The sequence below is a fragment of the Monodelphis domestica genome, chromosome 1, assembly GCF_027887165.1.
Source record: "Monodelphis domestica isolate mMonDom1 chromosome 1, mMonDom1.pri, whole genome shotgun sequence".
NCBI lineage: Eukaryota > Metazoa > Chordata > Mammalia > Didelphimorphia > Didelphidae > Monodelphis > Monodelphis domestica.
The window spans coordinates 292,014,005-292,029,355 of NC_077227.1; the positions used below are offsets into that span (position 1 = coordinate 292,014,005).

At 33.1% G+C, this 15,351-nt stretch overlaps 1 protein-coding gene across 2 annotated transcripts in view; it reads left to right on the top strand.

Moving 5' to 3' along the window:
* The window catches only part of BAZ1A (bromodomain adjacent to zinc finger domain 1A), a 160,120-nt gene extending 154,343 nt beyond the window's left edge, over nucleotides 1–5,777 (top strand). For both annotated transcript variants that reach the window (XM_016427028.2, XM_016427024.2), the window contains exons 24-26: nucleotides 1,730–1,872; nucleotides 3,779–3,866; nucleotides 4,774–5,777. In XM_016427028.2, coding sequence (XP_016282514.2) covers nucleotides 1,730–1,872; nucleotides 3,779–3,866; nucleotides 4,774–4,967 — 425 coding nt within the window. In that variant the 3' untranslated portion in view covers nucleotides 4,968–5,777. The remainder of the gene's footprint in view (nucleotides 1–1,729; nucleotides 1,873–3,778; nucleotides 3,867–4,773) is intronic.
* The last annotated feature ends 9,574 nt before the right edge of the window (nucleotides 5,778–15,351 follow it).

A 15,351-nucleotide genomic window follows, 5' to 3' on the forward strand; every position in this document is an offset into this window, starting at 1 on the left:
CAAACTTTGAACTTTATATTGATGAAGTTATTGGTTTTGCTATTGTGAAGACCTTTTTTCATTTAGATTTCTTTTTTCTTTAATACTATATCAAAATACAGCCTAATTGGGACAGGTTTAACTTTCTTCAATTTATATACTTCTATGAATTATGATCACCTATTCTAGCTAAATAGAATCTTCCTGTCTAAAAAACCGATGTTTTTGAAGGACAATATATTTAGATATATCTAGCTTTCATCTTGTTTTAACTTTGGCTATAGTTTTCATTAGTCATAACATGAACTTTCATTCAGTTTTTATTTATCTGTTAACATGAAAAACAGTAATAGGAAGCTAGCAAAAAGACCAAATGTAATGTTAATCTCCATTGTTTTCAACATCTGGAAAACCCTAATTACAAGGCTTAATTGTTTTGTATTGCTCAGAAAATAAAAATGATGATAAATTCTTTGGCACATTGTCTTATTAGTATCATTTTGTCATCATTATTACTTAAGAAACAAATATATTAGTTATTAATCATAAAATGTATTCATTTGACAAAATTCAGCTCTTAAAAATTTAAATATATAGTTGTAAGGATACAGTAAAATAATTTAAAAATTATATAGTTAGGGGGAAGCTGGGTAGCTCAGTGTGTTGAGAGTTAGGCCTAGAGACGGGAGGTCCTAGGTTCAAATCTGACCTCAGACACTTCCCAGTTGTGTGACCCTGGGCAAGTCACTTGACCCCCATTGCCTAGCCCTTACCACTCTTCTGCCTTGGAGCCAATACACAGTATTGACTCCAAGATGGAAGGTAAGGGTTAAAAAAAAAAATTATATAGTTATATATATATAGTGTGTGTATGTATATATATAGTGAATGGTTGTAAACTAGGTAGCTTTAATATAAAGGCAAAAATGTTGATTAAGCATCTACCAGGTGTAAGGTACTAGAGATACAAAGACAAAAATGAAGGGGGGAGGGGCCCTTCCTTCCTGGAATTTGCATTCTATTAGGAGAAATACAGTATGTAAGCCATACTGCACATTTTTCACCTCTACCTCTCTCTCTCTCTCTCTCTCTCTCTCTCTCTCTCTCTCTCTCTCTCTCTCTCTCTGCTCTCTTCCTCTCTCCCTCTCTACTTCTCTCCTTCTCTCCCTCCCTCCCTCCCCTTGCCCTCCCTTTCTCTCCCCACATACCTTTACTTAGCAAATGAGGAAAGAAAATTGTTTTGGTGCTGAACACATTTTAAAAGGTCTTTGTTAGAACTAAAAGAAATGTTTCATCCATTTATGTAATTGAGAACAAAATAGACATAGTCTGCTTTCCTATTATCACTGAAGAAGTTACATTCATAAAGAAGTAGTGGAACCATTTTGCTTTCACTTTTAATCCTTTTAAGGATTTTAAACTAAGGAAGTGAATAAAACTTAAGTATTTTTCAAAAGTTTTTATTTCTTTCTTGCATTTATTAATACTTTTTAGGACTCTTTTCCCAGATTAAGAATTAAAAGGAAGAAATAAGCATTTTTACTTTTCTTGCCCCTTGAGGAAAGACTACAAATTGAATATGCCATATAAGTTAAAAAAAAAAAAAGAAGGGTTTCAGGTAGACCCCATGGCCTGTTTTTCTTCTTGATTTTTGGACTTTTGAATTTTCTTGAATTTTGTTTTAAGAAATTAAATATTTTAAACTTATATTTTAATTACCTAAGACAGATTTTCTGCTTTTACTCTTCAGAATCATCTTCTAAGACATTGAACAGAAGGAGTTCAGGGAGACAAAGTGGAGTCCATGAATTGTCTGCTTTTGAACAACTTGTTGTAGAACTAGTACGACATGATGACAGCTGGCCTTTCTTGAAACTGGTTTCCAAGATCCAAGTAAGCTAGAGTGGATATAAATTTATGATATTGTAATAAAATATATCTACTTTCACATTTGTCACAGGCAAGAACAGTGTTAAGTTGTCCAAAAGAATTCTCTTTTCATATTTAAAACAGTTGCTAAATTTTGCAGCAATAGTGGTATATTAGTAATTTATTAGCACAAAGGGGAAAATACTTCATTTAGATGAAACAAGTAGTTTACTCTTGTTATTTAATTAGCTTAATCTGGTGTTGATAACAATGATTCAGACCTGTGATATCAGCAGTGAAATTAAAGTAACCCCTATTTCCGAGCCCTTACCACTCTTCTGCCTTGGAACCAATACACAGTATTGATTCTAAGATGGAAGGTAAGGGTTTAAAAAAAAAAAAAATATATATATATATATATATATATATATATACCTTCATTATTGATGACTTTGGTGTTTCAGGATCATTAAACTAAAGGTTTCAGAGAATTGCACTAAAGAAACTATCGTACTTTATAAAAAACTACTATTTTTTTATGTGTGTAGAGCAGAACAATGGATTCTCTACCTTCCCTCTCCTCTATTTTCATTGTTCTTTATGATCTATTTACTAATAATGTATACTGTAGTCCAAATCAGTATAAGAAAATTTCAAAATTCTGACCTGCAAAAATCAGGCTTGATGAATTGTTTTGGTATTTTTTTTTAAGCCCATACCTTCTGGTTTGGGACCAATACATACCTAGTATATTTATTATTTATTTTTTTGTTTGTTTGTTTGTTTGTTTGTTTATTTATTGCCTGCATGGTATGTATTGGTTCTAAGGCAGAAGAGTGGTAGAGTGGTAAGGACTAGGCAGTGGGGGTTAAGTGACATGCCCAGGGTCATATAGCTAGGAAGTGTCTGAGGCCAGAGTTGAACTTAGGACCTCCCATCTCTAGGCCTGACTCTCAGTCCACTGAGCCACCCAGCTTCCCTCTGAACTAATGTGTTTTTCTGTCTGGTTTCCTAAACTTATTTCTTGTAGGATGTAGGAAAAGAGCAGATAGTGGTTGTATTTTGTCTTGTGAAATTTTTGTATTTGCTAGAAGTTTGGCAAATTTGTCTAGTCTTATTTAGTTACTTTTGTCAAGAAGCCAGCATGATAAAATGCAGATCATTATACTTAATTTACTTTAAGATTCAGAAGGCCTGAAATTGAATCACTTACCCTTTCTGAATCTCCCTTAGTCCAAGTACTTCATGGGGTTATTGAGAGAATCAAATGAGATAAAGGAACTATGGATTTTAGCTATTAAACTTTCCCCTCTGATAAGGTTTACTACTTGGTACATGGGAGACATTTCCTGCTCAGTATTCAAAAAACAATATTTGATATTATTGACAATGATCATTGTGTTACATTGTAAAACAATTGCATTTGCAAACCGGCATTTTTGGCCATTATATGCTTTTATGACTTCACCCTTCCAAAACTAAGCTGAGGGACTGAAGCTGTTTTGGTTTCTAAAAGAATGTGTGAGTCCTCACTGTGCAGACTAATGTATATTGATAACTGCTATATAATTTATATGCTGAAGGACTTGCCTTAGAGTGCTGAGAGGATTTCGTGTTTAATTCCATAGTATTTTAGAGTCGGGTCTTGAATGCGCTCTTTCTTCATTCTTATATAAATGTAAAAATATGATTTCAGAACTTTGTGTAAAACATCTTACCTACTTAATGATTACTTTTTGTTTAGAACCATTCCCCTAATTTGTTTTATGTTTCTAATGTTAATATTCATTGTCTCAAAAGGTTAATAATAAGTTCCTTTGTTTCCTTTAATAATATCCATTTTTAATATAACAGTTGTCAGTTGGAGGAATTTTCTTTGGTTAATAATATTATTTTCTATTAAAGGTATGTTTGAATGATTATTTTACAGGTACCAGACTACTATGACATCATCAAAAAACCTATTGCCTTAAATATAATACGTGAAAAAGTAAACAAATGTGAATATAAACTAGCCTGTAAGTAATTTGCATTTGTTTCTCTTAAGGTTTTTTAAAAATTTGTGTTTCTGTCTAATTCAATTCATATTGCATATATTAAGCATTGTAGTAAGAAAAAATGATTAGAAGTAATAGAACATTATTTTATTATTATAAACTTGTATGTGAATTAGAAATTATTTTTTCAATTATGGGGAAGCTATTTTAAAAACATGTCATATTGAAGGCTAGCAAATAAATAGGCATCAAAATAGTTAAGGATTGAAATTGTGAAAAGTGCTACATAATCAAAGAAAAACTGTAATATAATTATCAATAAATGGGCTGAGAGAGCTGCTTTGATAGTGCCTTGACTATTCTACTTTGTTTTTATAGGTACATAGCCTAAAGCCCTAAATATGATTCTGCTATCTTTCATAGGCTCCCATATGCACTTAATATTAAAATGACATGGAGCAGTTATGTGTACAATGGATAGAGAGCCAGGCCTGATATTGAGAGAACCTGTGTTCAGTGTGGCCTCAGTGTTATAAGTTGTGTGACTCTGGGCAAGTCACATAATCCTGTTTTTGCTGAGCACTTGCCATTCTCATTCTCTCTTAGAGTTGTTACTCAGAAAGTAAGGGTTTTAAAAAATAATAATAACAAGGCTTCCACTCTCTTAATGTAATTTCTAAGTGTATGGTAATGGAAAGGATTCTACACTTGGAATCAGAAGTTGGGGTTCAGATCCTGACTTACTAGTAAGCTTAGGTAAGTAACTTAATCTCTGTGAAATTCAGAATATTTATACTTTTTTTTTTTATCATGAGGACTAAATGAGAGAATTTATATTAAGCATTTTTATGAGCCTTTATAAATGTAAACTATTATCAGAAACATGCTCTTTTGCTGTATAACCTTCTAACTTCTCTTTTGTTTCTAGCTGAGTTTATTGAAGATATTGAGTTAATGTTTTCGAACTGCTTTGAGTATAACCCTCGTAATACAAGTGAAGCAAAAGCTGGAACTAGACTTCAGGCATTTTTCCATATTCAAGCTCAAAAGCTTGGACTGCATGTTATACCTGGTAATGTGGACCACACTATTCCTCCAGCTTCAAAAAAGTCACGAATATAACTTTGTCCTTCTAAAGGATTTATTCTGAGGAAAACCTAAAGTTATTCATGAAAATGAAATGTTAAATCATGCTACAAAGCAGTCATATCATAAAGCAATAACAACTGTTTAACCACCTTGAAGTGTGGCCTGCACTATGTTCTCAAATTTTAATATTAAGCACTCAGGAGAATTTAGGAAAGATTTCCTTTGCTACAATTTTGTTCATTGTCTGTTTGATAGATGTATTGGATACAGTACTAGTTTACAAAGGTTTTTATATATTTTTAAGATCATTCGTGTGTTGAGGTATCTTGCAAAAATATTTTTCTACACCTGACTTGTTTTCCATCTTTTACTTTTTTCTAGACTTTGGTATTGTAAGGTTTTTATCAATATAAATGAAATCTACTGTAGCACAGTTTAGAAACTGTAAATGACTATGATTCTTTTATGAGCACATCCTTTGAACACTACACATGAATGAATAAAATTTTTTGCATATCAATAAAAGTGCTGTATCAATACTAGCTGGAGGTATTCAGTTGGAGTTTAGTAAGTAGATATTTATTTAGTATTGGAAGAAATTTGTGAATTTGTTTTTGTATTTATAAAATTTGTACCTGGAAAAAGTTCCTTAAATTTTTTTAAAAATTTATTGTGTTTTTTGTTTATTCCTCTAACTTTGCCTAATCATCAACCGAAAAAGGTAACACCCTCCCTTTTCCCTGGCAGTTCTTCCAGCAATAAGTAGCTTTTACAGAACTGTATTCTAAGTTTCAATGTACAACTTTTTAAGTGTACAAATAAAATGATACATTTTTCAAAGTATTCTGTTTTTGTGGAATTTATTGCCATAGCATAAATCTTTAGTAATATCCCTTTTAGTACATTAAGGTTGTATGAACTGGGGTGGGGTGGAGTGGGGTGGGGATTCCTGACATTTAAGGAATACGGTAGGTGGGGTATCATTGATCTTTCCATTTACATTGTGGTGGTTACTGTGTATATTATTTTCTTGGACATGTTTATTGACTCTGCATTGGGAGTGGTCAACTGTGATAGACTTTGCTACTCTTAGTAATATGATGGTTCAAGACAATTCTGAGGGACTTAAAACAAAGAATGCTATCCACTCCCCGGGGTGGGGGTGACCTTTGGTGTTGACATGCAGATGAAAGCATATGGTTTTTCACTTTATTTGGGGGTTTTGGTTTTATATGATTATTCTCTTACAAAAATGAACAAATTGAAATGTGTTTTGCATGATAATACATGTTTAACCCAGGTCAAATTGCTTGCTAGCTCTGGAAGGGAGGAAGGCAAGACAGTTTGGATCATATAACTTTGTAAACTGTTTGTGGAAATGTGTTATTACATTTAACCAGTTAAATAAAATATCTTTATAATGAAAGAAGGTGCTGCTATGAATATTGTGGAGTATTTGGGGACTTATCATTGGCTTCTTTGGAGTTTAATGTAATTGAGCCTTTAGTTCAAAATGTAGGGGCATTTTATTCACTTTATTTGCATAGTGCCAGTTTACCAACAACATGTTAGTGTGCTTATCATTCTATAACCCCACCAACATTGATTTATAATTTTCGTCTAGTTGCAGGGTTCAATTGTTTGATTTGCATTTTCTAATTATTAGTAATTTGGATCATTCTTTCATGTATTTGTGAATACATTGCAGTTTTTCTATAGAGAAAAAAATATCTCTTGACCACATATCTACCTACCTATCTACCCATCTCAGAGAAAACTTGATATAATTTCATCTGCAAAAGTTTTTCAGTTTCAAGCACTCAAAAGTTAACCTTCATATTTTGTAATTGCCTCTATCTCTTCTTAGGTTGAAAATGCATCTGTATATTCCTGTGAGAAGTATATAACCTGTTTCTCCTTTTTTGTATGTTCTTTAATATTAAGGTCACATGCACTTAGAACATATTGTAGAAAAAGCCTAATTTCTGCAAAATGATTTACCAGTTTTCTCAGCAGTTTTTATCAAATAAATGAGATGATTTTTTCCAAGGTAATTTGTGTTTTCCACTTTATCAAACATTGGGTTGTTGAGTTCTGTTGTTTCTTCCTTGTTTAGTCTGTTCCAATTATCTATTTCTTTGAATTTTTTAAAACCCAATATCTGGTGGTTTTGATGATTGCTATTTTATAATATAGTTCAAGGTCTGGAGTGATAAGGTAGAACCCTTTGCCCCTTATTTGGCTTTTCATTATTTCCCATGACATTATGAATGTTTTGTTTTTCTAAATGAATATTTTCTTAAAATAAATGGATATCCTTTGATTAGGGAATGCCTGAACAAATTGTGGTATATGATGGTGATTGAATACTATTGTGCTTTAAGGAATGATGAATTGATGGATTTCTATAAGAACTGATGCAGAGTGAAATAAACAGAATCAGGGATCATTATACACAGAATTATGGGAGTAGAAATCCAGAAGAAAACATAATTTATCACTTGTTTAAATGGGCATGTGATTTGGGGTTTTGGTATTATTAAAGGATTACTCCTTTAATTAAATTAATTAAAGGATTACAAAAATGAATAATATGGAAATGGATTCAAGCGATTTTATATGCATATATATATATATATGTATATGTATGTATAACCCAGTGGAATTGCTTGTCAACTCTGCGGGGGAGGGAGATGAGGGGAGAAAGAGAGAACATGAATCATGGAATCATGGGAAAAATTTTAATGGAAAAAAAGAGATCATAAATAAATATCTTCTTAAATTTAATTTTACACCCAATTACACATTGCAAAGATAGCTGGAAAAGGGGAGAACATTTTAATAGGCAAATGATATCTTAGGATTATTATGAAAATAATTTTGACCTTGTGGATCCCCTGAAAGGATCTCAGGACTATACTTAAGGGTACATGAATTACACTTTAAGAACTTGTAGTCTATGATATTGAGCTGATTATAGTATAACCTCAATATTGCAGAGCCTCTGAAATGAGATCCACAATCATCTAAGTGAGTTCTGTCTATCTATATAGGAAACAGTAAGTAAAAGAAAAATGCTGGTTTTTAAAGCTGATATGCAGTTGGAGGGTAACAAGCTTTTGGAAAATTGTGCAATGTTTTTAATGGTGCCAATATTTTCACCCAAATAAAGGGCTTTCTTTTCAACTCCCATATTATCCTTGGTCATGCTATATGACTGTGAGTCATAGAATTCCATGTTTGTTTCTTTTTTAAAAAACCAAAATTTTTAAGTAATTTTATTTTTTTCTGAACTTCACAAACATCAATTAACATAAGCATTTCTGTATACATTAAGAACAAAAGAATCACACATGACACTTCAAATCCATCATGAACAGCTTTTCTTTGCACTTGCTTTCTTTAAACCATTCAATTTGTTAGTTTTAGCATTGTGCAGATTGTCTGTCTCCTGAATTTCCTTCTTCTCTCTGTGCAATGGAGAAAAAAAAGCTTCAGCAATCTTTTTTCAAACTTTTTTTTTGTGAGAAGGTATCACTTTCCCTCTTTTCTTTTCCAACATTCTGGTTTAAAAAAAAGGCAACAAACTTTCCTTGTGTTAAAATAAACATAGTCAACAAAACAAATCCAGAGATTAGCCATGTCAAAAAATGTATATTTTATTACACTTCTCAGATCTATATCACTTTTCTGTCAGGAGATGAGTAGCATACTTCATTATAGGTTTTCTAGAGTCACAGTTGACTGTAGTGATCAGAGTTTCAAGTCTTTCAAAGTTGTTTTTTTTTTTTATAGTGTTATGGTCATTGTATAAATTGTTCCTGTAGTTCTGCTCACTTTATTGGCATCAGTTTATCCAAGTCTTCCTAGGTTTCTTTCAACCCATTATTTTTCATCTATATTCACATGCTATAATTAATCATCAATCTTAGGCAGATGTTTTTTACATTAAATATCCTGGTAATTCATCTCCATACTTTTTATTTTTCTCTGACCCTTAGAGTTATCAGAAATATAGGAATTTGAAAATACTTGGCCAAGCATAATTCACACCTAAATTTCAGCAAAGCATTTGGTTAAAAAAAAATCTAAAATCTTTTTGACAAGATGGATAGGTGTGCACTAAGCAATATTACAATTAGCTGGATTTAAAATTCACTGAGTAATCACTAATAATTAGATATCCTGGAGGGAGCAGTAAAACTAATAAGTGGCAAATAAAATTCATGGATAGAATGTTCAGAATCAAAAAGTATATTGATAAACTATAACATGACTAGATTAAGATGAAATTAAATAAGTCTGTAGCACCTTAGTCTCATTTCTCATGTAGATTTGCTGCATGATAACTTAGATTTGGAATCTGTTGTAGGTTAGCATCCACAATTATTGCTCATGAGTCCCCACTAACATATATTCTTTTTACCATTATACTGGAAGAGATAGTTGAGAGCAAAAGATATTTAATTAAATATCATAGCAAAATAACAAGAAAGGTTCTTTGTCTCCTTCCCCTTTCTTATCCCAATTCTTTCTCACATTGAAAAGTTATGTATTGAGAGCCAGGCCTACAGATGGGAGATCCTAGGTTCAAATCTGGCCTCAAGAACTTCCTAGCTGTGTGATGCTGGGCAAGTCACTTAACCCCCATTGCCTAACCCATACCATATTGATTCTAAGGTGGAAGGTCAGGGTTTTTAAAAAGTCATGTCCGAAGTAAGCTTGTTAGGTACATCTTTGCATCAGGATTCTAAAGGCTAGTCCCAAAGGGCTGGTGGCTGTCTTTCTATTGTCCTCACCACAAATCACCATTCTGGTGTATTTTTTCTAATATCAATTCAAAGTTAACAGTTATCTGTTACGTCATTTTGATGCTCCAGAAAATATTTGCTCCAGTTTCATTTAACCAATTAACATCAAATAGCTTCTATAGAAGGACATTTTTTGTGAAGATATAGAAATAGAAATAGAAAATATTCTCAATAGCCAGAGAGTTATTATGCCACTGTGGTCTTTGGAGAGGGAGAGAGAGAGAGAGAGATCAAAGTTAAAGCAATAACAATTGCTTTATAAATTTATAAAGCATTCACCTCTAACAAATTTGCTTCCAAATAAAAATAGCTCAAAATTTATGTAGGGTTTTACTATTTGCCAAGCACTATGTTAAGTGTTTTACAATTATTTGATCTTTACAACAGATATCCTTGTTTTGCAGATGAGGAAACTGAGGCAAACAAAAGTCAAGTGACTTGCCCAGAATCACACAACTTAATTTAAGGCTGAATTTGAACTCGGGTTTTCCTTGGCTTCAGTCCCAGCTGGTTCTATATCTACTATGTCACCTAGCTGCTCCAAATATAGCATGACCAATGAGCAGGATTAATTGCTTGTAGGGGCTGGCATCTTATCCCTGCAGGTTAGCCTATTCCTGAGCTTTATTTCAGCCAGGATGCCATATTGGCACTGGTATTACCTCAATAGCAAGCCATGCATTTACAGAAGTCCACAGGAGCTTGCTTGTCTTTTTCACTGGACATGAGAGGACCACATGACATAGGGGTATACTTTCCCAAAAGTTACCAAACCAGTGAGAGAGAGGATATACACAATGGGAATGTGTAGGGGAAGGAAACATGCACAAACATGGAATAGATATGACTGGGATATATGCCAGGCTCTTCTAGGTAGTCTTCCTATTAGAACCCTTCTCTTCTAACATGGAAATGGGTGACGCCATTAAGTGATCAGCATGTATCTTCATTTGTCTTCTCTCTGCTACCATCTATAGGCTGTTCCCTTTTTTATCTATTAGTTCTCAGTAATTCTATTACCTCTTTTCCCTCATAACTCTATAGCAAAGATGAATATAGGGAAATATAGGCATCAAGTGATAACATTTGTACAACCCAGTGGAATTGCTTATTGACTTTGGGAGGAGGGCAAGGGAAGAGGAGGGGAGGGAAAGAAAATGAATCATGTAAACATTAAAAAAAATTTTTAATTAAAAAAAAGAATTTTAAAGTCCTATAAAAGAGGAATTGGGTATATTTTACTTGGTCCTAGAGGACAGAATTAGAGAAGAGTGGAAATTTCAGAGAAATAGATATAGGATTAAAGTAAAGAAATATTTGCTAACAGAACTACCTAAAAGAGGAATAGACTAGTTATAGAGATAGTTGGTTTTCCTTCCCTAAAGGTCATACAATGAAGTTAGCTGGATGATTACTTATTAGAGAAACTATAGAGGTATGGTTTTTACTAGCTGGTCTTTCAACTCTGAAGTTTTCTAGAGCTGGTAACTGAAGGTTTTTCAGTTGACAAATACAAATGATAGTCCTCATAATATGTACTCATAAATACTACTTTCACTTATTGTTTTTGGAAAAATCTGTTGGTTTTTTTTTTTTTTACTATTTCTTAAACCTGGTCAGAATAGGAATTCTGGATTGCTAAACGCTAAGCTTGTCTCTCTACTACTTTAATTTCCCAGGAGTCCATATGTATGGCATGCTATTTGAAGATATTTCATTGTATATGCTTAAAATATTATTCTCTACCACTTCAGTTTACCTTGTTTTGACATGCTTTAAAATAATTGGTTGGGGGCTAGGTGGCTCAGTGGATAGAACACCAAGTCTCAGGTGTGGAGGACCAGGGTTCAAATATGGCCTCAGACACTTACTACTTCTCTGAACCTAGGAAAGTCATAACTCCAGTTGCCTAACCCTTGACCTCTATCTTAGAGTTGTTATTTAGAAAGTAATGGTTTAAAAAAATCAAACAACTGGTTAGGTGTTCTGTTGCTCATTTCCTCTGTATGTATAGAATAGCAGGCTGATTGGCATCACTTCATTGGCTTATAGATTGTTCATGGCCAAAGAAAGGGGTTGTTAAATTCTTTCTGTAAAGGACCAGATGGCAAATATTTTAGACTTTTAGGCCAAGAAACAAAATCTAGGATATTATATAAGTATAACAAGAGAGAAAACAAATTTCCACAAATTTTTATTGACAGAATTGAAAATATAATAGAGTACAATTTTTTTGGTAATACAAATATACCGATGAGAAGAATGGAAATATTATTTATTTGTATTTTTTTAATTTAAATAATAGTTCCACATGTTTTTTGAAGTTATATGATCCATATTGTCTTCCCTTCTTCCTTCCCCTCTCCTGGAGCTGACAAGGAATTCAATCTGGGTTATACATGTATTATCATGCAAACATTTCCATATTCATTTTTGTAAGTGAATAATCGTACAAAACCCCAAAACATATACCCAAATAAACAAGTGACAATCATATATTTTCATCTACATGGAATTATTTTGGGAGGGAAGAGAAGAGTATTGCTTAATTGGGGGTTCTTGTTGTTCTTTATCATCAAAATTTATTTCAGTGCTCATCTATTAGTGCTGATCTATAATTGGATTTTATGTATTTCATCTTCAAAAATGTCTTTTCACATAGGTACTGCCAAATAATGATATCAATTCACAAACATTTTAATTAAGCATATTTTTCACTTGGGAGGCATTTATAGAACTCTCTTAAATCTTCCCAATATTTTCTTTTTAATATGTCATTACCTTGCAGATAAGTCACTTCCAACCAAAGTTAGTAAATGCTCCTCAACTGCATAGTTAAATGGATTTTGAAATATGGAAATTTCTTTTGTATTTACTGCTATAAACTTCTTTGAATGGAAAACATATCCTCTGCAAATTTCTGTGAGACTGGAGATCTTGCTTCTTGTTTTAACTTTTGATAGCAGAATTGTATACAACAAGTTGATATTCATTACTTATGATTCAAATAATATATTCATTAATTGAATTTACTGCAGTTGGTTTTGCATATTGTTAAAAGGGAAATGAGGAGAACCCATGGGATGATGGTTTAAGGTTAGTTTGATTGTGCTTTTAAACTAACCCCCCCCCCCACACACACACAAGGGTTTCTCCTGTCTGTCCAGGCATAGAGCTGATGTCTGCCCTCTGTCCCCTTTCAACTATAAAGATGACACGTGTAAACTGAGGGCTTTACCAGAGTTGGGCACACCACAGGAATGGAGAATATCAGGTGATTAGGAAGTTTTGTAAAACCTAATCTCCTGGGAGTACCACTCTGATTAAAACCCCTGCTGGAGGGAGATCAATAACATTAGAATCAGGGCTTTCATTACCTGACTCTGGAAAGGAAAACTGAAGCAAATTTTGGACTTTCTACCACTCAGGTGGAACAAACACAAGTTGGAATATTAGAGAGAAATTGTGTTACTAAGCAACGAAAACATCACTTTAAACTGTTGCCAACCATTGAATCCGGCAACCTTGATTCCAGATCTGCCATTTGAAGGCGAACACATACATAATTGCAAGGAAACAATATTATTAGTAGAAAAAGCAAGAAATGATTTAAAAGACGCTCCCCTGGGGAGGAGGATTCAAGATGGTGGCATAGAGGCAGCAAAAGTTCAGACCTCTGAAAACCCTTTCTTACCAATTACAAACTAAATGCTTCTAGGGGACTGAAAAATCAAACCTAATGACAAGACAGAGCCAAGGAATCCTTCTGCTGGACTCAATTCAAATGGTAAGTCCCCCCAAAGCCAGAATTCGAGAACACTCAGGTTTAAGGGGAAGGAAGAAGGAAGGTCCCAGGAACCCTCCCCCTACCTAGAGCACTAAGCCCCCAGCAGCAGCAGAAACCTCTGGGCGGGCAAAGTTCTGTTCCATCTTAGAACAAGACCCAGTGGAGAATCTGTCCATTTGAGATGTTATATGGACACAATTTGGCAAGGAAGGACTTGTAAACCATATTACATTGCAATAATAGGTGGAGATTGTCCATTAACAAAATATATACAAGCTTTACAAAGAAGAATAGCAGAGTTGCTTGATACAACAAAATAGGCTTGATACGACAAACAGTACCCCTGAATTACAATTTGCACAACATCAAACCAGGAGACAAAGTATACTTTAAAAATTTCAATAGAAAATTTGCTACAAACATAAAATGGACTAGACAGCATGAAGTATTGCTTACTACCTTGACAGCTATAAAAATTGAAGGGAAAGACTTGTGGTTCCACTGTTCTCACATAAAACCAGAAAAATCCAACAGACATGTAACAGACATAGAAGAAGAGTTACACAAAAGATAGTGCTGAGAAATTAAAACAAAAACTGATTGACATGAAAAAGTACACCATAAAGAAACAATAGTGACACATAATGTTCAAGACAATGAGGTCCCAGCAGTCAAGCATGCCACAGTGAGAAGTCAACTTTCCAGTCCAGAGGAAAAGCATCAATAAAAGCTGCTAGAGAGAAGAAACAAGGAGGAAAAGCTGAAATGGACAGCTAAGACTTTGAACTTTTGTACATTTGTTTATACAAGAGGATAGATGGAAAATGGGACTTATATGTAAGACTGAGTGCAGCAAAAGCATAAAACAAAAATTAATTTCACATATTAGGGAAATAGCATACACCATATAACTTGGAAGAAAGGATCCAACAGTCAAAATGAGAAGTGGAAATCTGAAGAAACTTGATAAGTATTCATTCAACACAACACTAATATTAGACACAAAACACAAAATCACAAACTGACATATATTGGGGGAATTTACTTAAATAAACAAGTGTCTGAAATTGTATTTATGCAAAATGTAAATATATATATATAGCTAGTTATATAAATAGAAAGATCAATAGATATTTCTATTTGACATCAAGGTTAGGGAACTATGTATGTCATCGTAGTAAATGTAAATAATCTATAAATAATGTATATACTATAATTAGGTTAGTAACAGTGATAAAGTCTAAATATTTAACATAGCATGTATATATGGTGTACATAAGATTAGGTTATAGATTAAACTAGAGATTTAGAGAATAGTTATAATAAGTAAGGAATAGATTAGGAGTAAGTTAAGGTAAACATAGCATAGACCATTAAGTATACTTAGGAATAGACTTAAGCTGCATTTTCAGATAGTAAACCTTTGTTTATTGTAAAGCTGATGCTGAAACTGTGTTTAATGGAAATATATAGAGATAAAATAGTTTGCAAATAATTATAGATATATAAAATAGGAAAAATGTTTGTATTAGTTTAACTTAGCAAGAGTAAATAGTAGTAGCACAAGATTCAAATTTCATTGTAATGGTTTTGTTCAAACATTTATTGTACTGAATTTATTTTAAAACCCAAAACTACCCTTACTCTAAACTTTCCTGCAAAGAATTCCTGAGATTAGGTAAGATTAGCATAGAATGGAGATAGAGTAATTGAGGGAAGTTTATTATTTTGCAGGGAGTAGTTGGAAAGTAGATTTAGTAGCATGGTAAGTATAATAAAAATAAGTGACCTTGGGAAGGTCACAACAAAGAAAGGGGAC